The sequence below is a fragment of the Pituophis catenifer genome, unplaced genomic scaffold (assembly GCF_029215685.1).
Source record: "Pituophis catenifer annectens isolate HBS135680 unplaced genomic scaffold, rPitCat1.0.hap2 SCAF_2, whole genome shotgun sequence".
Lineage (NCBI taxonomy): Eukaryota > Metazoa > Chordata > Lepidosauria > Squamata > Colubridae > Pituophis > Pituophis catenifer.
Genome location: NW_027256882.1, coordinates 159,022,926 through 159,050,717, shown reverse-complemented (window position 1 = coordinate 159,050,717; position 27,792 = coordinate 159,022,926). Strand labels below are relative to the sequence as shown.

Below are 27,792 nucleotides of genomic sequence, written 5' to 3'. Positions count from 1 at the left end.
CTGAGTCTACACCTTGCTGTTCTTCCCCTCCTCATCTGTAGCTGCCAGATATAAACCTCCCTGCTCGAGCAATCATGTCGCAGCTGACTTCGTTCAGTTCTCGTTCAGCAAGTGCCCCTTCTAATTTTTCCCAGGTCCGGATCAGCTCTGTTTCTTCATCCCGTGGAATCAGAGGAGGTGGAAGCTTTAGGAAGCCCGGTGGCTTTGGTAGCGCCAGTTTGTATAACCTGGGCAGCAAGAGGATTTCCCCATCCTACCCTGTCTCACCTTCGTCTGGATATGGCGGTGGTATTCAAGAGGTCACTATTAATACAAACCTATTGTCCCCACTCAACCTGGAAATTGACCCCGCCATCCAGAAGGTACGCAAGGAGGAGAAGGAGCAGATCAAGGTCCTCAACAACAAATTTGCAACCTTCATTGACAAGGTGAGATAATGGGCCTTTTTGTGATATCAAGAAGTTTCTATAGGCCTTAGTAGTGGGTTGCAACTGTACTCATAATGTTGGGATGTTTCGTTGTTGTTTTTTTTCTACAAAGCTAAGGATTACTTCAGGCTGACTATTTAAGCTGCATTCAAGGAGATGCTTGATTTTCACTCAGATAACTTGGATTTAAACTGTGATGGCTCAGTGACTCTATATTTACCACATGATTGTTCTTAATAATCCCTTGATTAAGACTGGGTATGGCAGGATAACAGGCTTTTGAACTGATCTGTAAAAGACTGTACATCTTCACAATATGGATATGCCTCACTTTGTTCTCCCATGATGTCAAGGATGGAGGCTGATACATTATACAGACAGGGGAAAAAGGAAGGAGAGATCCCCCAAAATTCAAAATTATTCAGGGAGTCATACACATAGCTATGAGTGCACACATCTGAAATAATTAGTAATTACACTTGATATGTTCTGGAACATTTTTGCTTGGCTCTTAAGTGGCCAAAATGTCTTGTTTTTTTACATTTGTGAACCCACTGTTGCAATGATTTTGAGTTAATGCAGTTCTTGAGAAAGGGGAAAAAATGTATGGATTCCGCCCCATGATGATTTTATGTCTATATATACCCTTCCTCACCTTTTAATGTCTTCTGCATTTTGTCGGCTTGCTCCTGGGAGTAGCTGCAGTGAATTCTATAGGGTTTGCTTCTGAGTAATCATGCTTGGGAGCATAATGTTAGATATCTACACAGAGATATCCCATAAGTATTCATTATAAGCCATCTATATACTGTGTTGCCATTTGTGCTACTTGCCCAACAGTTCTGGGTCAGGTTGGGTAGTCAGCCAAAAAGCCAAAGCTCTGAGCATACAAAGTAATTGTCTACTTACAACCATTTGTTAAGGTACTGCTTGAAGTTAAACAATGACGCTAAACAAGGTGACTTATGACTGACCCCACAGTCATGTAACCAAAATTCAGGAGATTGACAATGGTAGCAATAAGGGAGAATATTTGTAGCTCAGAGTTGAAATGAGGAGTCCTTAGTGTCTCTCTGAGCTTGGCAATGGGCATGTACAACTGCAACATAACCATAGTCATGCTTGTCATTTGCGACCTTTGTCAGCAAAGTCAATGGGGAAAGCCAGATATGCTTAACGACTGCATGATTCCCTTACCAACCATGGTAAAACAGGTCATAAAATAGGGCATGGCTTACTTATTAACCCTTTTGCTTAGCAATGGAAATTCTAGTCCGTTTTGGTTGTAAGTTAACATGTCTCCTGAAATGTTATAGCCCCCCTATTAATGTAATTGATTCATTTAAACGTTAGAGAACAATGTGCAGTGTACGAATGAATCTCTGCTTAGCTGTAAAACTGACCAGGAGGTTTCTTTGTTGGAAACCAAAGTCTGTAACCTCCCCCACCTCTTAAACTGATAAAGAGAAAATGCAGTACATTCCTAGAGCTCTTAAACTGTTCGGCCACGCAAAAGCTAAATAAATATCAGAAGTTCAAAAAAGCTTGCAAAACGTGTAACCAAATTCAGGCATGTGTTTCACATTGACCCATGGCTAAAAGGCTGGCTTTAGAACCAATTGGCTAAAGCAAAGATTTATCCATTGAGGGTTATTTTTTTGTTCCTTTTGTTCCTTTTTTGCAGCTTCCCTCCCTCTGTCCTTCCCTATCTACTTACTATTGCCAGATAATTCATTCTTTGACCCTCTTTTCTGTATCTGAGCGTTATTCAAGCTGGTCATTTTCTATCTGATTTTGTGGCATGTTCACATTGTCCTGGAAAAACAGCTGTTCTTTAAAATGTGCTTGTGGGTATTTCTCAGGTCCGGTTCCTTGAGCAACAGAATAAAATATTGGAGACCAAGTGGAGCCTCTTGCAGCAGCAAAAGACCAGTACGCGGAGCAACGTTGCACCCATCTTTGAGGCCTACATTAACAACCTGCGGAGACAGCTAGACAGCTTGCACAATGACAAGGGACGGCTGGAAGGAGAACTGAAGAGCATGCAGGATCTTGTCGAGGATTTTAAGAACAAGTAATGTATTCATAACGGTTTTTGTCGAGTCAGGGAGGCTTCAGGTGCCTCTGTGCAAAGCATCCCAGGTTTTCCTTTAAGGGGAACAGTATCTAGAAGAGAATTCGGGTCTAAAAAGTGTGTGGGCTTTTTTTTTTGGGGGGGGGGGGTTGGCGATAGAAGTTCATTGCAAATTCCAGTTGGCCCTATAGAGACTCATTCTCAAACCAACGTGTATTGAATTGCAAATAAGCAATATGAACTCATGGATGGTTGAATCCCTAGTATAGGTCTCCTGCATGAGCAGGGGGTTGGACTAGATGACCTCTAAGGTACCTTCCAACTCTGTTACTGTTACCTGTTACCGGAAATAAGCCCTGGAGAGGTTAGCACAGAGGCATCTTCTTCATTCTTCTATACTTCTATCAAAGGAGTATTAATATTGTTCAGAGAAGGATGAGAAACGAGTGTTTGGATTACTCACATTATATTGCTATTTCCTTGTAAACGGAATAGCCTTAATCTGACAAGATGATTTTGTTTTTTAATCTTTGAAAGAAATAAGATTGAATTGTTCATACAACACATATTTCTCTTGTGAACTGTTTAATCTTCTGTGCAAAATATATGAAGCAGATGCAGAAAGGCAAGCCATTCTATTCATGGTAGTGGCTAGTAAAAAAAAAGTGCCATGTATTTATAATTGTTTTGCCTATAGACTGTTTTTTTATCCAACCAAAGCAACAATGACTTCTAAAGTACAGGGTACTAGATATTAAAACTATGCGTGATTTGGAAGCAATTTGCACAATCCCAGACCATCTCTGTTATTCATTAAAGCAGTTTGGTTGGGTGAGGCTGTGCTGATTCAATATTGGTGAGAGACCACAAGGAAGGTAATTACTGTAGAATCTGCAGTACAGTCGAGTTCAGAAACATAAGAAATGTAGTAGTTGCAAGGACCAAGAATATTAGCAATGTAGAATTATGTGAACTATAGATACTGAATGATATGCACTTCTTGGCTGCTTTCCATCAATAGCTGAAAATTTATTTTATTTTATTTTATTTTAATTTAATTTAATTAATTTAATTTATATGCCACCCCTCTCCGAAGACTCAGGGCGGCTCACAATACATTTTAAAAAATAATTATAAAAAAACATTGAAAAATTAAAAAGATTAAAAAGATTAAAAACTCATTCACGCCATTCATGGCCAGATCTCACCAGATCACAAGAGCGAGATCAACGGCCCCAGGCCTGCCGGAAAAGCCAGATCTTCACCGCTTTTCGGAAGGCCAATAGGGTGGGGATGGTCCGGACCTCAGGAGGCAACTGGTTCCAGAGAATGGGCAGCCACAGAGAAGGCCCTCCCCCGCGGGCCCACCAGCCAGCATTGTTTAGCTGACGGGACCTGGGGGAGACCAACTCTGTGGGATCTTACCGGTCGCTGGGAGCTATGCAGCAGAAGGCGGTCTCGAAAATAGCAGTTGAAGAGAAATTAGGGGTCAATCATATAATGCCTAGGATCCAAACATAGGCCCTGTTAGTAAAATAAATAAAACAAAACAGAAAATTTGAGAACATTCGGCCAACATTCCCATAACATACAAGATTCAAGTAGTCTAAAGAGTTTCAGTCCAGAGAAATTTAGATGAAGCATTTCTGCTTATTGGATTGTCAGTGCTTAGGCTCAAACCACTGGACAGTTTCTTGGCCTTAATGTTCATGTCACAATATAGATTCTTCCTGTAAAGGTGAAAGGATGAATAACCAAAAGGATTAGGGTAGGGAATTTAGAACAGCTTGACCTGTTAAACTGGAAAGAGGATGGTAGGGATACAACACATGGAATGGCATATAGCTATAAAAATTACTCAAGGTTAAGAAGGTTAAACATTGTCAGACAGGTTTTTTTTTAAAGATTCAAGCTATTTAGAAATGACATAGTCCTAGTACAGCTGTATTAAAGCTGCGTGCGACAGAAATGTCGGTTGTTAAATTAGGTTAAAATGTACTAGAATAGTTGTGGCTGAGTATGACCTACACATAGCCATTAAGATCTCCAGCCTGTTTAACCTACTAATTCTGAACTCTTTAAGACTGGCTGAGTCTGGCCAAAATGGAATCTAAGTATGACACAGCCCTTTTTGCATAATACCATTTGCTGATTTGCAAAAGGGAAAAAAAAACTCATTTAAATCATTCAGGAGACAGCATTAAAACGCTTCTGCCTGATGCTTACACGTCTCATACAAGGGGCTTTCCAGCAGGTGTGCAGATAACTGTGTAATGGCTTAAAAGGTTCACTTGCAAAAAATTCCTCAGGTATACAGTTTCTGGAGGTGCAGAAATGTGGGTGTTGAACAATTAGTTTCATCCACCTGAACTCTGCATGTGTACTTTATGGGCAGAGACAGAGAATGCTTTGTCTACTTTTCTACCACATATCCTTGATTTAATGGTGTGAATTGTCCTGGAGCTGTTTTCTGTGTGGCGTTCTGTATTTTGGAATGGAAAATTGCTAGAATCTGAAGGAGTTGTCATATAGTTAAAGCACAGTAGTAGCCTAGATAGCTGGGTCACCCTATTTTAGCTTATGCATTGTTTACAAATCTGATGCAATCTTAAACCAAGATTGAATAAAGTAACAAATAAAGCCACTATTGCAAAGCAAATCTTATAATGATAAATATCCTTATAATTTGATTCATGACTATCCAAGTTATATTAATATACATATATTCTACAGTAATCATGCTGCTGTGGTGTACTTTTTATATGTAGCAATTTTGCAACCCTGTTTGTGACATTAGAGATAATTTATATTAAAGTCCCATGAGCCTAGGAAAATGTTTAAGGGAAAAACCAACCGTCTTGATTCAGGTGCAGTATGGAACAATTCATTCAATAGATTCTTCATTGGTTCTACTTGGGCATAATTCTTTTAATATTGGGGTTTTATTAAAGCTGCCCTCAAAAAGTGCTGATAGTAAGGCATTAAAACAGGCTTTAGAAAAGGCCCACCACCAATACTTAGAATATGAAAGTGAGAACAAATATGGAGGGGAAGTGGGGAGGGAGCCACTGTGTTCTCTGAAGGAGTGATATATTCTTATAATTTGGCTCAACACAATATCTTATTGTGTGATGACAACTTTAACTATCTCTACCCTCAGTAACAGACACTGCAGGTAACACTGCATGTGAAAAATTTATTTGTAATATTCCATCACCTGCTAGTTTTATATATGGTTGTCCCTTAAAATTAATGGCACCTGTAAATTATGGCTTAGTCAGGCAAATATTATTTGCAAACTCTACCTTCAGTTCTGGGGAGTCCAGCCTCTAATCTCATGACCACATTAAGGACAAATCTAGGGAACTGAGAAGGAATTCCTTAAAAAAACATTTTTATTTCTTTCACAAAGTATGAATGACAGCCTACCTCTGCCTCATATAGTGGTGGAAAAGTGATTTGGCTGTGAAAAGTTTAAGATCGAACCAATATTAAGAGGGATCCCTGGCTTAAATAGAATCTCAGAAGAGCCCCTGGATTCCTTTGCGTTACAGAAAAGACATAGTTGGATTGAATTTTACTGCTTCATGAAGTTTGGATACTACTCTTAAAACATTGATGCTTTCAACTTGTTTGATGGCTTGATTGTTTATGAGCCTTTTACTTAGCTTAGAAAATGTGTATACCGATAGTTAATCTTTAAAGTCAAAATACTTTCTAAAGAATTCAGGGCAGGGTGCACAGCTCAAACACAAATCCTTGTTTTGTTTTGTCTTCTCAATGTTCTTGTGAGGTAGATTTCACTGAGAGCAACCCAATGAATGACTTAAGAAATTGTATGGATGATGGAGGATTTTGAGTGAGATTTTTCTCAGTCTGTGTCCCATACTTCAACTATATATTCAACTATATGCACGATTATGCTGATATGGCAGACCTTGAACTTAGGACTTGCTATCTCATCTGTGTAATTTAAGGGTATAGTAAATTATAGTCTAACTCTTCCACATTAGGAGCCATTTTAAGTGGACGTATTATAAATCCCTCCCCTCCACGAAGTTTCTGGATTAGCTTCTCATGCAATCAGTTCATACAAAGAGCATGCCAGCAAGTGAAAGGTCATTTTTTCCCTCCTATCTGTTGAAAAAGGGAGGTGGAGGAAGGACCTACACTATTTTATCTGCTGATAGCTCTGCATTTTACCACAAAGCACATCCGCTGTTATTCACAAAGCTCCTGTGGAGACAAAGGAACAAATGGCGCTGGACTTGTGTGAAAAGCCTCTTGCTGAACTTGTGTAAAAAGGCTCTTTGCTTCTTACAAATGTCCAAAAGAAACGGACTCCTTGCCTATTTTCCCCCACCTGGCCACACCTGTTATGTTTAAGAAATGAAAAGTTGGCACACGAGTTCCAATAAGAATGGAGAGCAAACAAAACTGATAAAACGGGTGAGGGTGTGTCTCTGTGGAGGAGAAAGTCAATAACTTATTAATGTTCTGCCAAAGCATACAAGTTACAATATGGATGTCTGGAGAAAGGGAGGAGCAGCCTGAGGATAGGCCTTAACTAGGCTTTTTATACAATCAAGGGGCATCAACCCCTTACATAGCAGGGATCGTTCTGTGTGTGAGACACCAATTGTGCCATAAGCAGCTTAAAAAGGTCTTTGCTTTTATGAACTCCTGGAATTTGTGAGTGGGTCTCTTAGAGCAGCTTTGCTGGCTGAGGAAATCTGGGAGTTGAAGTCCACAGGTCTTAAAGTTGCCAAGGTTGGAGACCCCTGTTTTAGAGAATATTCTGTGCATCTGCTTTAAATTACAATCCCCACAATTTTTTGCAATAGGAAAGAGCCATGGCAGTTGTTAAGTTTTAGGAGTTTTAGGTTCTTCCAGAAAGGAAGAAATTTGCAGATTTTGAGAGGTCATCATGTACAACAGGAGAGGAAGAAAAATAATTTTATGCTTTCTTTGTTCATCAAGTTAGGTTTGTCCGTTCCAGCCGAAAACAACCCAGGAGATAATTTCTACCCTTTCCTCATTTAATATAGACCTGGGTCATGCTTGGCAGAACCCAGTCTGAGAAAAGATAGACAGGATTTTTAAAAGAAAAAAATGTTTAATGATGGATTGAGGTTTGTGTAATATAAGCACCTGTGTGGGCGCACACACAAAGCCCTTCTTCCTCCTGGTAGAAAAGAGGCAAAAAGGAAATTGGAAATGAAATGAAGAAAAGAGGAGCTATATTGGGCAGGAAGAGAAAAAGGAACAAAGGGAGCTCCAGTTGTAACTATTCCCTATTGTGGAGGATCAGTTAGTCGAATCAATAAACCTAGAAAAGACCAGGTTGTAATTCTCAAAAGTCCATTTGTCTTACGAACTCATTTTGCGATTTTGAAAAACTTCCCGGCTTGGGCTGAAATGGTCATTTCAGTTTACAGCACTTTATATTTGCAGAGGCTGGCACTCGACCTAGATTGCAACTTTTGACCAAGCTTGATTTGCACATTTCCAAAAGGGAGAGCAGAAGAAGGCATATAGTACAATACACTGAAATACAATCTATGTTAATCTAATAAGGACAAGTGACCCCTTGTGCACTGTTGCGCATGGGAGAGAGAGAGAGAAAGAGAAAGAGAAAGAGAAAGAGAGAGAAAGAGAGAGAGACAGACACAGAGAGAGACACGGAGAGAGAGAGAGAGAGAGAGAGAAGGAGAGAGAGACAGACACACAGAGAGAGACACACAGAGAGAGAGAGACACAGAGAGGAGAGAGAGACACAGAGAGAGAGAGAGAGAGAGAGAGGAGAAAGACAGACACACAGAGAGAGAGACAGAGAAAGAAGGAGAGAGAGATAGACAGAGAGAGAGAGAGAGACAGAGAGAGGAGAGAGAGACAAAGAGAGAGAGAGAGAGAGGGGAGAGGAGAGAGACAGACACACACAGAGAGAGACAGAGAAAGAAGGAGAGAGAGACAGACAGAGAGAGAGAGACACACACACACATACACACACAGTGTTTTGTTTGTGTAATCTTCACATTTAAATTGGTTCTCAGCAACTTTAGCTGCTACAACCAACACCAGAGGCAAAAATACTGAAATTATTACTCAATAAAGTAATAAATTTATTAAAATAAAATTATAGAAAGTTGCCCTCTGTTTCATTGCCTTCAGGTGCACATAATTTCCCAAATATTATTATTTTTTAAAACTGCCCAACTTCTTCCTTTGAAGGGCATTTGACACGCAGAGACAGTAAAGTGAAAAGGCAAAGACATTCCTATAATTTTGCCTTTGTGATTTGCTACAATATTGGCAAATGGCAGTCTACTGATTGCCGGCTGCCTGCAATTTGGCAGTTCGAATCTCACCAGGCTCAAGGTTGACTCAGCCTTCTATCCTTCCGAGGTCAGTAAAATGAGGACCCAGACTGTTGGGGGCAATAGGCAGACTGTGTAAACTGCTTAGAGAGGGTTGTAAAACACTGTGAAGCGGTATATAAGTCTAAGGGCTATTGCTATTGAAATGGAGGTCTCTTCATATCTCCAGGGCTGTTTTAAGTGTCCTAACCATGATTATGCTCTTGGCTGTTGTAGGCCAAAATATATTTCAATGAAGGGTAACTGGTCAGACTTAACAATAGACATGTGTCCATTTTTTCCCTGTTTTTAGTAGGTGACTTCTCCTTATTTATTTTTTGTTTGTTTGTTTGAAAACTGATGGATAAGGAATCAGAGTTGTTGCCAACCGCACCCTGATTTCTGCCATTTCTTTTAACCCTACCTCAACAGAGTAGAGAATCTAATTTTCATAAAGGCAGAATTTTCAAGGCTATTTATTTGTTTGGCATTCTTTCTGCATTTCAAAGACTGTCTGGCTTGCAAGGATGCAACCTTCTTTGCAAAAGCACTGTATTCTCTTTTCCAAATTCACACATAGTTTTCAGAAACTAGATACTGTCTGTTTAAAGCATTCATTTGAGAATGGACATTCCAAGTATCTATTGCATATCCAGTTTGATAAGTGTATTTTATGCCTATTTTGTACAAGCTGGCAAATATTCAATAGGCCAGATAACAGCTTTCACCAGCTTAGTAACCAATATCTACTAGATCATGAACTATTGGAACTGAAAACAGCATATCAGTATATCTTTATTTTATTGACAGTGCAGTTCTATTTGGAAAGATGGGAGTGTACATGCTGATAGCCCCAGGGTTAGTCTGTCTATTGTTAATTAGTTAGTTTACTTTATTGTACACCTTGTACAATAAAATTAAATGCCATCTTCAGTGTACATTATAATTATAAAAATAAAACACAAACATACATCCTTCACATTCTATACAATTGAATTGAAAACTTCTGATATTGCATCAATATTGCACTATACAGTAGAATTCAATATAATTACTGCTCTGGGACAGAAGCTGTTTTTCAGCCTATTTATCCTTGTTTTTATTATCCTGTACTGTCTGAACTTTCTTAAAGCATCAGGAGCTATAAAGCTCTTAGGGGAGCTATAAATGATTAGGAACTGGAGGCTAAAACATATGAAGAACGGTTGCAGGAACTGGGTGTGTCTAGTTTAATGAAAAGAAGGACTAGGGGAGACATGATAGCAGTGTTCCAATATCTCAGGGGTTGCCACAAAGAAGAGGGAGTCAAACTATTCTTCAAAGCACCTGAGGGTAGAACAAGAAGCAATGGGTGGAAACTAAACAAGGAGAGAAGCAACTTAGAACTAAGGAGAAATTTCCTGACAGTTAGAACAATTAATAAGTGGAACAACTTACCTGCAGAAGTTGTGAATGCTCCAACACTGGAAATTTTTAAGAAGATGTCGGATAATCATTTGTCTGAAGTGGTGTAGGGTTTCCTGCCTGGGCAGGGGATTGGACTAGAAGACCTCCAAGGTCCCTTCCAACTCTTGTTATTCTATTTCTATTCTATTTCTATTTCTTCCAAAGAGGGGAGAGGGCAATTATCCTCTGAACAATGATGTTAACCCTCTGGAGCACTTTCCTATCTGCCACTGTGCAATTGGCTAACCATATATAGGTGCAGTAAGTTAAAATACTCTCTATGGTGCAGCAGTAGAAGGTCACCAGCAGTTTTTCATTCAGTTGTTGTTTCCTGAGAAGTCTCAGGTCATATAATCTCTGCTGGGCCCTTTTGACCAGTGCTGCAATGTGAGCACCCCAGGTCAGGTCCTCTTTTATGATAAAACCCATAAACATAAAACTGGCCACTTGCTCCACTCGGTCTCCATTGATAAACAAGGGCTGGATGTCTGATCAATTCCGTCTGTAGTCCACTATATGCTCCTTGGTCTTATTGGTGTTAAGGACCAAGTTATTGTTTCCACACCATGAAAGCAACTGATCCACCTCATCACGATAGGCAGATTTCCAGACATCCCTTGTCAGTCAGATGATGCTAGGCTACATGACTCAAGTGCTTTGGTATAAAGCAACATGCTTTCTGGTAATCATATATATTTGGGAATAAATCCTCTTCGGTACAACACAACTTAATCTTCAATAAGCAGGATATATCTAAGCTTATTGTTCTAGAGTTGAATGTCCAATTTGACTTCTCAAAATTGAAGGTTTAACATGAAGAATCCCGTTAAAAGATACATTTTCATTTTCTAAAATAGCAGGGTGAGGGAAAGAAACTTGCTGATTTCCCTAGGGTGAGATACATTTTCACTTTCTGTGATGAGTAACTCATGAGCCTATTTAAACCATCTGTCTCTTCCACATTCATCACAGGTATGAAGATGAAATCAACAGGCGCACCTCTGCAGAAAATGAATTTGTCGTGCTCAAGAAGGTAAGAGTCTATTAACCTAAATTTGCATGTTGTGCTATAGATGGCAGGGTTTCGGGTGTGACAGGATTTTACTAGTACAATTTCTGTAGCATTATATGCAGAATAACCCTAGAAATAGTATCTTTAAACAATTGGAATAGATCAAAGTAGAAATTTAATTCTACTTATTAAATTTATTAGCAGTACATTGGGATGTAAAATTTTATTTTAGTGATGATATCCAAATCTCAAATGTCTTCAAATTTAATATTAATTATGGAAATGTGAACTTTTGGGTGGCATCTGTTCTTGTTCATACACACAAAAAATGATGGCATCACCACAAACTGCCAATGGAGAAAGGATCATCTATTTATTTTCAAAGAAAAGAGAAAACTATAAACATATAAAAATAAGTTGTTAGCTGAAAGAGTTACAGACATTTTTTCATGTCAGGTTTTTATTTCTGTGCAGGGATTATTTTCTCATGGGAAATATTAACTAGTACAACCTGTCATCTCCACTATAAAGTGGATATTCCATATAGAAGCTTTGAACGGAATAAAAACTGAATTTAATAAACATTCTGAAAAGAAAATTCTTGCAAACATTAACTCAACTTTTTATGAACCATGTAAATGATAGGAAGAGTAAAAAAATTGCATTTTAAAATCACTTAAACACATTGCTGCAACCACCGAAATCCTCAAAAGGATATCTTTCTTTTGTAAATTGGTTTCTTTCTTTCTTTCTTTCTTTCTTTCTTTCTTTCTTTCTTTCTTTCTTTCTTTCTTTCTTTCTTTCATTCATTCATTCATTCAGCTGTTGGATAGCCCTGATGCAAGAATTACATTGGGGTATAATAAATGTAACACTTATTCCCCTATTATACAGTTACAGCACTAAAACCATGGTTTTATATTATGTAAACAGGTGTTTTTCTTCTTTGTATACAAAGCAAACAAATGAGACGGAAGAGGAAAAGAATAAAGGATACACAGCAAGGATAGGTGACCTACCCAAGGTCAACTGAGTCATCACATGGAAAAGAAATTTAAGGACAGACTACATATTATCTGAAATGGAAGACTTGCAGCTACCTTCTTCCCCTTACATAGTTTATTATAGGAAAAGAAAACTTATTTCCAAGCTTAACAAAAATGACTGTGCCATGGGAGGAGAAGACAAGTGTAATTGCAACTAAAAGGATAAACTTCTCCTTCCCACTTGCAGTGGACTCAATTATAGCTGTGCCTTTAAATAATAATAATGTTTAAAAAGCCATAGTAGCCTGCTGCATAATCAGTATCATCTATAAGGAGCCCCTGCGGACTTTACTCTGCTAGTCATTGCCAATTATAGAAGGCGGTACTCATTTCTATTTCAAGGGCCATTGAGCAGTGATGTCTGAAGATGTTTCTGCAGTCATGTGGTCAGCATAATGTCACAGAGAGCTGTTACCTTCCCACCGAATTGGTACCCATTTATCGACTTGCATTTGCATGCTTTCGAACTGCTAAGTTGGCAGGAGCTGGGACAAGTAACAGGAGCTCAACCTGCACGTGATGCTGGGGTCTCGAGACTGGGCCATTGGCTTTCCAGCCAACAAGCTCAGTGTCTTAATCACTGAGCCATCGCACCATCACAGTACCATGTGTACCTTGATGCTAAATCATTCTGACAATTTCATTTTAGGGCAGGGGCAAGGATGATTAAACCTAGCAACAAAGAGATGAGATTCTCCATTACCAGGTTGTTGTTTTTTTTCTTTGCCCATGGTAGCAATCTCGTCCTTTCCTTCTTCTCCATTTCTCAAAAACATAAGTTGCTTTTCTTCTAATGGTTTCTTTTAGGATGTTGATGCTTCCTACATGAATAAGGTGGAGTTGGAAAGCAAAGTGGATGGGCTGACAGATGAAATAAACTTCCTGAGGGCGCTTTATGAAGCAGTAAGTAAACTTTATTGTCGTTTTCCCAAAATCTGGTACCATTCAGGTATGCTGGTTTACAATGCCCAGTCAACAAGATGCATATCTGGAAGATACAAGGTTAAGGAAGAATGTTTATGCTATTGCTGTCTTTAGCTCAGGCACTGATCTCCTTACAGAGGACAAATTAAGTGATCCTTGTAAAGAATTTATTTAAATATTTATATATGACCTGTTAGTTTGTCATTCTCAAAAGTTGGCATGGGAGGAGAGATTGAGCAAAGTTGTTTTACAAAGGGAGGGGAAGAATTAACAGAAATAAAGATTATTCATTAAAAGAAAATATATAACTTAGCAAATAATAATGATAAGCATTAGTGATGACAGTATTCAGCTTTAGCATCTCATACTGCCCAGTCAGTATCTAAAAAGGAAACATAAAAAAGAGGAAAATTAAATTCTCTCATAAATTTATTCAAGGAAAACTAAGGGAGGTCATTTTCTTCTAGCAGTAATTTAAAGATGCAGATGTAACGATTGTAATCAAAGAAAGCAAATTATGGTTCTCCATTACATTTGAGCCTTGAGAAGTATTATTTTAACTGAGTTTGTATTACTTTGTAAGCCAAAATGTGGTTTGTTTAGTTTTGACATTTTTTTATCTTTTTAAATTTATTGGCTGCTAGACTCCAAATGGATTAATGTGATGTGTGCACCCAGACATTGTAACTTATTCAACAAACCACGATTAAGCAAATATTAGTCTAGTGCAATGTGCAAAGTATACTTACAGCACCTTTTGGTTAGATTTAACTTCATCCTTTGACTGCATAGGCTGCATCTTTTATACTAAAATGTGATTTTCAAGGAGAACTTTGCTTAAGCGAAGATTGGTTCTATATTCCAAAATTCCACTGAAAAATTTCCCTATATAAAGAGGCTCAAAAATTAAATTCAAGCTTGACATGACATTGAATACAAAGCTGTTAGAAATTACAAGCACTGAAATTCTACTGATGTAATCATCTATATTTACTTTTCATTGTTCTGACTCCCTTTTCTTCATAGTCTCTAGGCTATTTGTCAACCCTGTCACAATTTAATGTACAAATGGCTCTGTGGTGGAAACCTGAAACCCTTGCTAAACATATCAAGTTGCTTTTCTCACATGATTCTTTTGTGCAGTAGATGGATATCAAAGGAGTTTTACAAATCCGGCTATTTTAATGAGTTAATATTGGTTTTTCTGTATGTATATGGCACAATGAGCTGAGCTAAGAATTGGTCAACTTGCATGACCAGGAGAAAGTTGCTGCCACTTGTTCATTGATGCTATTGCCAGGTCTTAATTGGGGTATTTGTTCTCATTATTTTTTCTGTGTTTTAATAGAACCTACGGAGGGGAAAAAAACATGTGTCTTCCTTATGTAGCAATGGCTTATGCTTATAATTCAATGTACATGTACATTGTACATAATACAAAGCACATGTAATTCAATGAATACTGAGCCGCCATTCTGATCCTAATCCCATGAAAAATTGCCCGTATTAATTATCACTCTTATTGAATATTTAATTAAAGCAAGAAACTTGGTTTCAAAGGCTACCTCATTCCTCTTTTTAGACTTCAACTGTTGTGCTGGTACATCCTCACCAGAACAACACAGAAAGGGCAGCGCACAACTAATGTCTGGGTTTTTTTTTTCCCTGTCAGGAACTGGCTGAAATGCAGGCCCAGATCTCTGACACATCTGTTGTCCTTCAAATGGACAACAATCGGAGCCTGGACTTGGACAGCATCATTGCTGAGGTCAAAGCTCAATATGAGGATATTGCTAATAAGAGCAGGATGGAGGCAGAAAGCTGGTACCAAAGCAAGGTGAGCAATGGCGGAAAAGATGGGTTTAAAAGGGAGCCCACTGCGTGATATCCAGTAGATTATTGATAACGGCTTAATGCTGTATTATAGTTTTCAAATACATTGCAGATGTTTAAGAAAGCCCCTTCTAGATACTGACGTTGTTGGATAGCTGCTGCAAATGAATCTCAAATTTATGATTAATATGGATACTTTTTCTTGCCTTCATAACATATTTGGAACTTCTATTGTATCTCCGACATCGTTAATCTACTCCTTTGAGTAGAAGCTGTAATGATATCACCATCAGTTAGCCTTTTCCTTCATTATGACTGTTCATTTTGCAATGCCCATTGGATGAATTTTTCAAGAAATTTCTCAAATAAGCAATAGACAAATGTATATGTAACATTGGAGATATGTGATAAGAGATTGATGTTGTTTGTGTCCTATCCCTTCTGAATTTTTCCTAGTTTTCCACAAACTGTCTTAATAGTCATTTATCCTCTTTCAGCTCACTCTCTCTCCTAACCTTCTCCCTCAATTCACACATGCATACCCCATTCACCTGAAGAAATTTACATGGGCATTGTACTTGTCATTCTAGCCTCAGAAAGGGGTCAGTTGCTACTTGGAGCAAAGAAGATATTTCTTTTGTCTTTGCATAGAAAACAATTCTGAAACTTGAAGATTATGTATAGTTCCAGGATGTGATAGGGAACTGAGCCCAGGCAGGAGCCTAGAATGAGGAGGGGAAGACTAGCAACCTCCCTTTATATTTTCCACAGCATATTTTCTGAATCTTTTATTAATTTTAGTTTGAGGTCTTGCAAGCCACCGCTGGAAAACATGGAGAAGACCTGCGGAACACAAAGAATGAGATTGCAGAGATTAACCGCTTAATACTGAGGCTGCAAGCTGAGATTGAAAATGTGAAAAACCAGGTGAGCAAGGAAAAGAAATACTAGCCTCTCTCACTACAAAAACTACATTGAGTACCAAGGAATAAGACTCGAGTGTGGTATAATGTCCATGCCCAGCCCCAACAACCCAACTCACCATCCCACTTACAATTTAAATCCTTGCAGGAAATAGACCACAGCTGGAACTATAATGTTGGATTTATGGTTTCTTTTTAAAGCCAGATGTATCTATCTTGTTACTATAAAGAATTGCAAGAAAAAGCAGGTTGAGATTCTATCGCAAACTTGGTTGGAGTCAAAGTTCTTTTGGTAAAAAGCAGGGATAATAGATTATGGAGAAATTGGAGCCCTTTGTAGCTGCTGAAATGTTAAAAAAAAAAAGGGGGGGGGAGATCTGGCCACACATCTGTTTCCTTCATTTTGGCCCTCACCTACCTAAGTGTTGAATTCATGATGTTCAAAGCCATAATCATTTTCTTTTTTTTCTGCTTGGGCAGCTTTGAATAAATAATATATAAGTTAAAAAAATATATCAACCCCCACCTGCTTATATAATTGTGCTACAGTCACCTGCAAGGATTGGCTATTTCATGATAAATGAAGTAGACTGTTTGCACAAAAGTGAGAGTTAAGTTATTGTCTCTCCATGCTGTGTGTTTGACTTCAGGGCAGGAGACTTCAGCAAACATTCAAAGAGAAGCAATGCAAATACAGGGACCCAGGGGAATTCACTTCTAAATGATGAATGGGAGGTCTGAAGCCCAGATGCTTAGCATTACACCCTTCTTCTACACTCTTACAATAGAGGGAGTGGCGGACCTAAACATTCCCTGCATAGCAAATGGCTAGTAATTTTATCTCATATCAACAATGCAATAAATGATTGTGGCATGAATGGTGGGCAAAGGGCAGATGATTAGATTTCCCCTCCCTCCTTTTTCCTTTGAGATTGCTGTTTCCTGACCCTAGATGCATATGAAGGCATTTTACCTTTCACCCTATCAATGCCAGGGCAGATGATGATAGACTGCTTACCATGAAGATTTGCACAAGTCATTTTGGAAGCCCTCCTGTTCCCAGAAGCCCATTTTTGGGGGCATGGAGAGGAGAGTGCCTCCCTGTGTCTTGTTCTCAGACTAAGGAACATGCTCCCTTGTGAACATGCATTTGACACGGATGTTGGATTAATATTCATTCTCATATTGATTTTAAATGCTGCGGGTCGCATTTCTTGAACTCCTTTCTAAATTACTGTTCTCGAGGATTTTTATTTATTTTTTATTCATTTTATTGGATTTATATACCGCCCTACTCCCGAAGGACTCAGGGCGGTGAACAGTCACAGAATAAAACACATAAATACAAAAATTTAAAATAGAATAAAAACGAATTAAATAATTTGGCTGAGACAATTTAAAATACCCAATAATTTAAAAACAAATTAAAATTTACATTTAAAAGGGGAGAAGATTTAGGCCAGGCCAGCTTGATGAAATAAGAAAGTCTTGAGCGTGCGACGGAAGGTGCGCAGATCCGGGATCCTCCGTATCTCTGAGGGGAGCTCCTTCCAGATCGTAGGTGCCCCCACAGAGAAGGCTCTCCCCCTAGGGGCCGCCAGTCGACATTGTTTGGCCGACGGCACCCGGAGGAGCCCCTCTCTATGGGAGCGTACTGGCCGGTGGGAGGCTATTAGTGGTAGCAGGCGGTCCCGTAGATAACCAGGTCCTAAGCCATGGAGCGCTCTGAAGGTGATAACCAAAACCTTGAAGCACACCCGGAAGACCACCAGGAGCCAGTGCAGCTCGCGCAGGAGAGGTGTTACATGGGAACTCCACGTCGCTCCCATAACCACCCGCGCGGTCTCACTCTGCGCCAGTTGGAGCCTCCGAGTGCACCTCAAGGGGAGCCCCATGTAGAGAGCATTATAATAGTCCAGACGAGAGGTGACGAGGGCATGAGTGACTGTGCGTAGGATTGCCAAGCAAAAGCATTTATTGACTTACTGACTACAGGTGCCACGAATTGGGTCTGCTCTGGGAGGGGGGAAGAGACAGAAAAAGTTGCATATGGGCCCTTCTCCCTTAATATATCAAATTACAAGTACACTGCTAGTGATGTTTGTGCATTGATTTAAATAGATTAGTTTATTTAAAAGCTTTTGCTTCCTCTACAAAGAGTTCTAGATGACTGAATTATGACTGCTAGCACAAGTTCCTCAGCCCTGTTTTACAAAGTCAGATTTTTGGCTCCTTTAGTACAATCTATTTTTGCCCTGCCAGGGGCTTTCCTGATCTTCAATAAGTAGTTTCCCAAATGTTCCAACCTGAACTCTTTGTACTTGTTGAGCTACTTTCAGTATACAATGCAGGCACTGTACTGCTGCTGACCAATGCTCTCCTCCCCTTTGTCCCTCTTTTTCTTCTTAAAGACACAGCACTATTTGCTGGACTTTGACCTAGAGGGCAGTGTATCACTGTACAGAATCAGTTGAATGATTGCATTGACTTCTAAAGAGAAGTTAATGCCTTGCTGTTCTATGGGATGATTGTGATCTGCCGAGATAGAATTGATTGAAGCTCCCTTTACTTCCCAGCTGTTTTCCCCTTCTTTTTGCAGGAAAGTTTTTATTTTCTTGTGTGAGTACACTGAGAACTGAGATTCCTCACTAATAGTAGGAAGAGATATAGAGTCCATTTGATGGCTTTAGCATACCATCACACCATTCTCAAGATATTCTCTTTAGCTATTTTAAGACACCCTCCTGGTCATTTTAAAGAGTGCAATTGCAAACGAAGCAAGACGAGTGGACAGGAAGAGGGTGGCATATAAATAAAAATAATAAATAAGAAGAGACATATAAAAATAACCAAAATGAAGTTTTCTGTCTTTTATTCACCAGAACTATTTGATGCAGGATGCTCATTCTTTTTTTGCCATGACTTTATAAAATAAAAATACAGGAAAAACAAAAGTTAGAGAACTAAAAGAAAGAGAGAAGTGCAAAGCGAGAAAAAAGTTGTGACTTTCAACTTTTTTCAGTAGTGCAAAATGCAAACAAAATACACAACATAAACATTTCAAGCTATTTATAAAATTTTAAAAAATCATTCTAATCATCAAAACCTAAAATGAAAGTTTCATTTTTTTTTCAGTTTTGAGCAAAAAGTCCAGAAATAGAGCAGTAACAAAGCAGAAACAATAGAAATGAAACTGACAAAGTTCTTCTCTTTAATTAAAACAGTCAGATTCACCATCCCTCTAACTCCATCACCTTTAACATCTACTCTTCCATTGCAGGAATTAGCGCGTCTTTCCATCTTTGCTGTTGTCAACATAGATAATAAAACTCCCATTGATCGTCTCGGAGCGAACCGGTTTGCTCTCAGCTGATCATCGGTTCGCCCAAATTGGTCTGAACTGGCTGAATTCCACCCCTGATAAGCAGAAGGAAAAGATGCAAACGGGGTTGAATATTGAATCTATAAAGAAGGCTTGAAACCTTCTACTTGCTGAGATGCTTTCTTTATGGCTAGTAACATTACAATAAATATTACTTACCACAAGTTCCTGGATTCTTGTAAACTGACCTAACAGGCTCAGTCTTGCCTTGGCAGCTGAAGCCAACTTTACATTTTTTTTTTTTCTGGTCACAGTTAGGGATTGGTTCTGAATATATTTCCTGTAAAAAAAAAAGTAGCAAAAGAAAAAAGAAAAAAAGAAAGGATGAATGGATGTCCCCATACGATACCCTTTGGAGCACTTTTCGTTTTCTCCTCCTCCATGGTGGATGAAATGAAAAGGCAGAACGTCTGAGTAATTCTGTCCTCTTGGTCTGTCTCTCTAGCGTGCCAAACTGGAAGTCGCCATTGCTGAAGCAGAGGAACGTGGTACGCGGGCTGTCAAAGACGCCCAGGGGAAATTGGAGGAGCTGGAGCTGGCCCTCAACAAAGCTAAGCAAGAGATGGCCCACCAGCTACGCGAATATCATGAGCTGATGAATACCAAGTTGGCTCTGGATATTGAGATTGCTACTTACAGAAAGCTGCTGGAAGGGGAGGAGAGCAGGTATGTGGCTGGAAATAATATTCTGATCACTGCACCAACTTTATTAGGGCTGCAGTGTTCAGTCAAGTGGGTTTTTTTAAAAAAAAAAAACCAATCAAGGTTTTATGTCCCTGTATGGATTATATATAAAATAATCATAGGCAACGATCATTGCCTATGGAAGCGATTGCCTCTTCTAATAAGACTTCTGCTGTAGCACAAACATCTAAGGCCAAGAAGGCATTTAGTTTTTAAAAACGGTTGTTTTTTAAAATATTTGTTTGTTTATTTATAAAATATATTGACCACCCATCTTACCACAGGGTAATTCTGGGTAGCTTATGTATGTATGTGTATGTGTATATTTATTGTATGTATGCAAGTCTTGGCGTATTCGGGTCTTTTCCTGTATAAGATTGAGAGTATCTTGGTGACGTTTCGACGAGGTCTCACTCGTCATCTTCAGGCTGGTGTCTTCGGCTTCATGCTTGTGCGAGCATGTATCTCTCTCTCTCTCTCTCTCTCTCTCTCTCTCTCTCTCTCTCTGTGTGTGTGTGTGTGTGTGTGTGTGTGTGTGTGTGTGTGTAGTGGGATTCAAAGCCTGTCGTTACCGGTTTGCTCATGTGTGCGTGTGCGCTCGTGTACGATATTCTGCGCATGCCTCCCGCCGTTGCTGCTATTGGTTTGCCCGATTCGGGGCGAACCAGTAGCAACCCACCACTGTGGTGTGTGTATGTTTGTGTGTGTGTGTGTGTATGTATAAATAGTCAGAGAATGGATCCCACTTGATAAAAAAGCATCCACAAAAGAGACCTAAAATGAAGATAGATCGATGACATCAGCAAGTGTTGCAGGTCCAATTGGCAAAAGAAAGCTCAAGACCGTATTGTTTGGAAACGTGCAGAAGAGCCCTTCATCCTGCAGGCAATGGCTAAAATGATGCTGATGATACATAAATAACTTAATACCAACTGCTAAAGTCCACTATGTATATGTATCCGCTTTGTACATTTAATCCAACGTTACCTTTCATTAACTGAAACTCCTATGGTGAAATGGTTGAGATTAAGTGAATCATGAAGGAGATCTATGCTTTGTCCTTTAAGCTTATCCGACTCGTATTGTTGTCAATTAACAACAATAAAGGACTGGGTGGGGGAAGAGTAATCTTCTGGATCATTAATCCCATCCAACATAGTATTTCTCATCTTCTTCCTAAGGCCAACATCACACATTAATTAAAACCGGCAAGAGTCAGTTAGCTGTCTCTTCTGAATATTTTACATTAATAATGTTTTGTTTCCTTATTGCCAAGACTAAAATCTTTCAATTAGAAAAATGAACGTTTTTTTTTTTTAATTGCTTGTGTGCTTATTTCTCACACAATAGGTTGTCTGGAGACGGAGCTGGTTCTGTAAGCATGAGTAAGTTTACTTCTTATTTCTTGACTTCTTTTCGGTATATATTAAACCCCAGGGACCACAGATAATGGAAATCATCCCTTAGGGCAGCAATTTTTAATTTTCTCCAAGATGAAAGTTTCCCCTAGGCTTCCTCACTTAGTGACTGCCTTGTATAATGACCAAAGTTCAGTGTTCAAAAATCCCCTTAGTGACCAGTCCTCACATTTATAAACTTTGCAGTGTCTTTCTGCATTTATTTTCACTTACTTAGCCGATGCCAAATTGTCCCCAAACAGAAGGTACCCCAGTTCAGCTGAAGGAAGTGGCAAGAAGCAAAGGAAAACAGAAAAATTATAAGCATAGTCATGGTCATGTCATTTTCACTTAGTGACAACCTTGCTTAATGACCAAGTTATTGATCCCAATTGCAATTGCTAAACAAGGACTGGCTGTACTTATAGTTGCGTTCCCAAAAATAGGAGATTTTTTGGAACGCAAAATAGCTAGGAAAAACATTTAGACTTAATTAAAGTAAGTGTAGAGATAATTTATTTATCAAATTTATTTATTTATTTATTTGCCTCCTATCTCACCATGGGGTAATTAAGAAAAAGAAAATGAAAGCAGTTTGAACAGAATAGAAATAAAATAATAGAACAATATAGATAGAACTCAATTTACGTGCACAATTGAACTCCAAATTTATGTTGCTAAGCGACACATTCTCATTGTATTACTTTCTCATCGTTTATTTTATAGGTAGCAATCAATTTACAATCTCACTGTTAAGTGAGTTTTGCTCCATTTTGTGACCTTTCTTGCCACAGTTGTTAAGTGAATCACTGCAGTTGTTAAGTTAGTAACAGGGTTGTTAGGTGAATCAGGCTTCCCCATTGACTTTGCTTGTCAGAAGGTCGCAAAAGGGGATCACATGATCCTGGGACAGTGCAGCCGTCATAAATATGAGTCAGTTGCCAAGCATCTGAATTTTGATCACTTGAACATGGGGATGCCGCAGTGGTCATAAGTGTGACAAATGGTCATAAGTCACTTTTTTTCAGTGACGTTGTAAGCTGAGTGCTACCTGTAAAATAAACAATGAGAAAGGAATACAACAAGGATACATCAATCCGATAACCAAAAAATGGATGGGTGGAGAGCATAGAGCAAGGAGGGAGGGGAGGTGGAGTCTGCCATCAATCCGGCAGCCACTTCCAGTGTGGAAATCCCCCATTTGGCCCCCCAGGCCAACCGGTAGAACCAGGTCTTCAGGCTCTTGTGGAAGGATAGGAGGGTGGGGATTCTATAATAGCTATGCATTTAATAATTTCATCTTCTATCATGTTAAATATCACATTTGGATAATTTGGAGCAATTTCTCAGGGCCATACTCAGCTGTATGTTCCTTCGCTTTAGGGACATGATGGCGAACCTGTGGCACGCATGCCAGAGGTGGCTCGCAGAGCCCTCTATGTGGGCATGCACGCCTTCGCCAGCTGCTCTTCTGGGTTCCGTTGCGCGCATGCATACTGGCCAACTGCTCTCTTCCGGGTTCCATCGTACACATGTGTGCCAGACAGCTGGTCTTCATATGAAATGGAAATTTTACAGTATCCTTCCCCTGCCATGCCCACCAAGCCATGCCACGCCCACCAAGCCACGCCCACACCCAGTAGTAAAATTTTTTGAAACCCACCACTGATTCAAGAATACAGAAATAACGGCTAATATGCAAGATGTTAACTTCTATTTTCATAAGAGATATTCTCAGTCAGGAAGGGATTCAGAGACTGAATTTTGCCTTTCATATCAACAGCTTTCTTATGAAAGGTAGAGTGAAGAATACGTATTGATTTTTTTTATGTAGATCTACTATAAGTGTCCCGGATCCATAATAATAGTTGCATAAACTAAATAAGTGTAACGAATATGGTTAATTCTCAGTTAATTCTCATTGCCAGCCAATCTTGATAGATTGAAGAAATCGGCTGGAAGCTGCAGAATGAAATTTAATAAGAGTTATAAGCCCAGGACAGGATGTGAGAAACCTGGCTCAATATTAAAAATGTACTTGTAAAATATATTCAGAACGATGAGAGACGGAATCTGACAATAGTGTAAGGTCATTGCAAAGAAGCCATTTGTACATTTTAGTCATGTCAACAGAAGTAGAATTTCCAAATCGGGAAAAATAGTAGTTCTGCATTGGTCGGACCGCCTTTGAATAATGTCCTGGGCACTACATTTTAATAAGGATTTAGCAAAGGTCAGTGAACACGATCAGGTGATGGAAAACTAAGTTGTATGGAGATATATTGAAGGAACCAAACCTTGAGAAGAGACAGCTGGGGATGGGATATGATAGCCATTTGAAAATGTTTAAACCAATGAGAAGAAAGCCAAGGATTTCTTCCTCTTATTTCAGAACAGAGGACATCGAATAGTGAAAGTCAGTTACAGGGATGTGTATTCTGAATGAAAGTTGGCAGCAGCCATCTTTATAACCTGAGGAAATATCTATTAGATTATTTGTGGTTTTGAAACCAATGGTGAACCATCAGTTTCAATAAAGAAAAAAAGGGTTTCTTTGGTTGCCTTATCCTACCTCAGTCAAAGAAGACAGGATGGTCAATCAGAGATCCCGGAATCAATGGCTTCACCACACTGCCATGTTGCAAGTCAGCCTACTCTATATGAGATCTCTGAGGACAAGGGAAGCCAACTGAACGGGAGAGCAAGAGAGCCAAAATCACCTTTCATATAAATGAAATTATAAATTGTGGCCTCTGCTGAGCCATAGTTAATGTGTCCGCTCCCTTCAGGAATCAAAGCTTGCTGTTGTTGGCAGAATATTTGTTAGAATATTCCAAGGTGTCTCACTGTTTCTGCTTTTTTTGTATACTGCAGCTCTGGTCAACTCCACTGGTGGTGGTAGTACATACAGCAGCGGAAGTGGTCTTGGCTATGGTGGAGGATTTAATCTGGGAAGTGGAATGGGCACTGGAGCTCTTGGTTTTACCTCTGGAGGTGGCTCGAGTGGCCTGAAATCGACATATAGTGTGACAAGCACATCCAGGAGAAGCATCAGAAATTGAAATAAGCAAAGAAAGAATCATCACTGAATAAAAGAAACGTCCCTTCCTTTCCTTGCAACAGAGAAGAAAATATGGGCTTGGGGAAAGGGGTTGTTTTGTTTCAGCACCCCAAAATGGCCGCTGATGATGATACAAATCTCTAAATTCATGAGCTCCTCCCTACTTACTTTAAACACCCTTAATTCTCTTCTTGTCCCCATTCAGACCAAGGAGAACTTCGTTGTTGACAACAGAGTAAACCTTGGTCAGAAAGTAACCACATGCTCTGGCTTTGATGTAAAAAATGTGCTGCATTTTCCTATCTGTTTTTTTGGGGGTGGTGAAGGAGTTAAAGTCATACAAATAAAGCTGAGGCTATCTTACTTTTCTCCTAAACGGTGTTCTTTTGTGATTCTTTTCATTTTTCTTCCATATACACTGGATAAAGAAGAATGGATATGATGCCACGTTTATCATCCACTTTTTTTTAAAAAAAACAACTGATCAGCCCTTTGAATTCTTGCATTATCCCAGCCAAGATAATTATTTAAGGCTGAAGTGGAGAGAAGGCAGGCAATCAAATAACTTATAAGATCCAGACGGTAGAGCTATATGCTGTCATTAAGAAAACTAGGAAAGGGTTGTTCCTCAGGAAGTTCACTTAAGTAGTAATTACGCATTGCTGCATAAATTGGAATTTTATGAAAACAGAAACTTTTCTCTGCCTAGTAGCTACTAAAAAGTCTTCAAAAATAGTTGTTTTGGTACCTTGACATGGATAAAGTCTTCCCATTTGGAGTTCAGCCATCTCTTTATTACATTCAGGCCCTTCCTGGGCTGTTAAAGCTGCTCAGGAAGTGACCCGTAGTTGGGTCCTTGTGATGGTATTAGCTTCCTTGAGAAAGGGGGTAGTTTCTCCTGCAATGAAAGAAATGGTGATGTATCCCCTCCTCAACAAGCCATTGATGGACCCAACAATTCTGGACAGCTACAGTCTAGTCTCCTAAAAAAGTCTTAAATTCAATCAGTTAAGATAAGCAATCTTGGTGAAAAGATTGATGCATGCACGTAGAATAGAATTAGAATAGAATAGAATAGAATAGAATAGAATAGAATAGAATAGAATAGAATAGAATAGAATTCTTTATTGGCCAAGTGTGATTGGACACACAAGGAATTTGTCTTTGGTGCATATGCTCTCAATATACATAAAAAGACAAGATACACCCTTCAAGAATCATAAGGTACAACACGGGTGAAATCCAGCAGGTTCTGACAGGTTCTGGAGAACCAGTAGCGGAAATTTTGAGCAGTTCAGAGAACTGGTAGAGAAAATTTTGAGTAGTTCAGAAAACCGGCAAATATCACCTCTGGCTGGCCCCAGAGTGGGGTGGGAATGGAGATTTTGCAATATCCTTCCCCCAGGAGTGGGGAGGGAATGGGAATTTTGCAGTATCCTTCCCCTGGAGTGGGGTGGGAATGGAGATTTTGCAATATCCTTCCCCTGCCATACCCACCAAGCCACACCACACCCACCAAACCATGCCCACAGAACCGGGAGTAATTTGAATTTCACCACTGGTACAACACTTAATGATAGTCATAGGGTGCAAATAAGGAATCAGGAAACACATATACATGTACACCAAACATATTCACACAGAGAGACATACTGTACTTAGAGGCACTTGCAAGTTTTTCTAACAGTGAGAGACAAGAAAGTTTGAGTAAAGAAGAGTCCCAAGACATAGCAGTGAATGCAGGAATTAGAAGAAAACTGCTTGAGATTGAGTGGCCAGAGCTATATTGAATGACTTAGTCTGTTCTGTATTATAATTGTATCAAAACCCACTTTTACATATTTAGCAATGGATGATGTTTCCAAGCTTTTTGAGAGAAAAGCAAACACCATCTCTTTTTGAAGGAAAATCAGTTAATCAGTAAAATGTATCATTGTCCCACTGTGAATTTTTAGCTATTGTCTGCTAATAAAATTTTACTGTTAGGATGGGAGAGAAATTAGGATTTCTCTACATGAACTGGGCATGGCTAGTCTAGTAAAGAGAAGGACCAGGGGAACATGATAGCAGTGTTCCAATATTTGAGGGGCTGCCACAGAGAGGAGGGGGTCAAGCTGTTTTCCAAAGCACCTAAAGGCCAGACAAGGAATAATGGATGGAAACTGAACAAGGAGAGATTCAACCTGGAAATGAGGAGAAATTTTCTGACAGTGAGAGCAATCAACCAATGGAACAGCTTGCCTTCAGAAGTTGTGGGAGCTTCATCACTTGAGATTTTCAAGAAAAGATTGGACTGCCATTTGTCAGAAATGATATAGGGTCTCCTGCTTGAGTGAGGGGTTGGACTAGATGACCTATAAGGTCCCTTCCAACTCTGTTAATTTGTTATCTGTTAAATCAAAATTGTGACATTATTTATGGGAGCTGCTTAAATACCATTGACGCCATTGAATTTAATCACATACTCATGGCTCTTTCCCTTCCTCTTGCTCATCCTCACAACAGTCCCATGAAGTAGGTTAATAGAAAAGCAAGGGAGGCAATACGGTGCTGCATGTTGCCAGGGTATCTGCAGGATCTCCAAATACCATATGTAGACCCATACAATTAAAAGATAATAATAAAATGGCCAAAAAGCTTGCAAAATTACCACATCTCACATGGGATCTCAGAAGAACCTGCACGTAATTTCTAATATGAGATTTAGTGGTCTTGTCAGATTTAGGTCATTTTATCTTTTTTTTAATTATTTTAATGCCTCAACATTATTATTAGATTTCCTGCACCATAAACAAACTTCAAACATTCTTTAAATATAGAGGGTGAATTTCAGGGGTGGTATGTACTTACCTTCGCTATCAGTTCGCAAATGTGAGCACGCGCATGCGCAGAACGTCAAAAACAGGACGTGATGACGACCAGGCAGGTGGGTGGAGCCTCCTGCAGCCGCTGTTACCGGTTCGCCTGAACCGGATAGAACCTGCTGAATACCACCACTGGTATTCAGTGTATAATTGGTACACACACCAATTATAGTTTTACTACAACTACTGGAGAGAAAAGTGTGCACACCCAATATCTTTCAAGGATGACCACAGAAGGTGCTTCACCTGCCTTATACTAGAGCTGACATTTCACATGAATTATATCTGATTTTGTTACAACCAACCAGTGTTAATGCTAACACATTTCCTATTATTTATTAATTTGGTATGATGCCCAATCC

At 39.3% G+C, this 27,792-nt stretch overlaps 1 protein-coding gene across 1 annotated transcript; it reads left to right on the top strand.

Moving 5' to 3' along the window:
- Positions 1 to 24,914, top strand: LOC139312804 (keratin, type II cytoskeletal cochleal-like). Its single transcript, XM_070937898.1, has 9 exons — positions 1 to 428; positions 2,291 to 2,502; positions 11,277 to 11,337; positions 13,170 to 13,265; positions 14,959 to 15,123; positions 15,921 to 16,046; positions 19,870 to 20,090; positions 21,459 to 21,493; positions 24,380 to 24,914. Exons 1-9 carry the CDS (start codon positions 75 to 77, stop codon positions 24,565 to 24,567), a joined length of 1,458 nt encoding a protein of 485 aa, XP_070793999.1. The 5' UTR covers positions 1 to 74; the 3' UTR covers positions 24,568 to 24,914.
- The last annotated feature ends 2,878 nt before the right edge of the window (positions 24,915 to 27,792 follow it).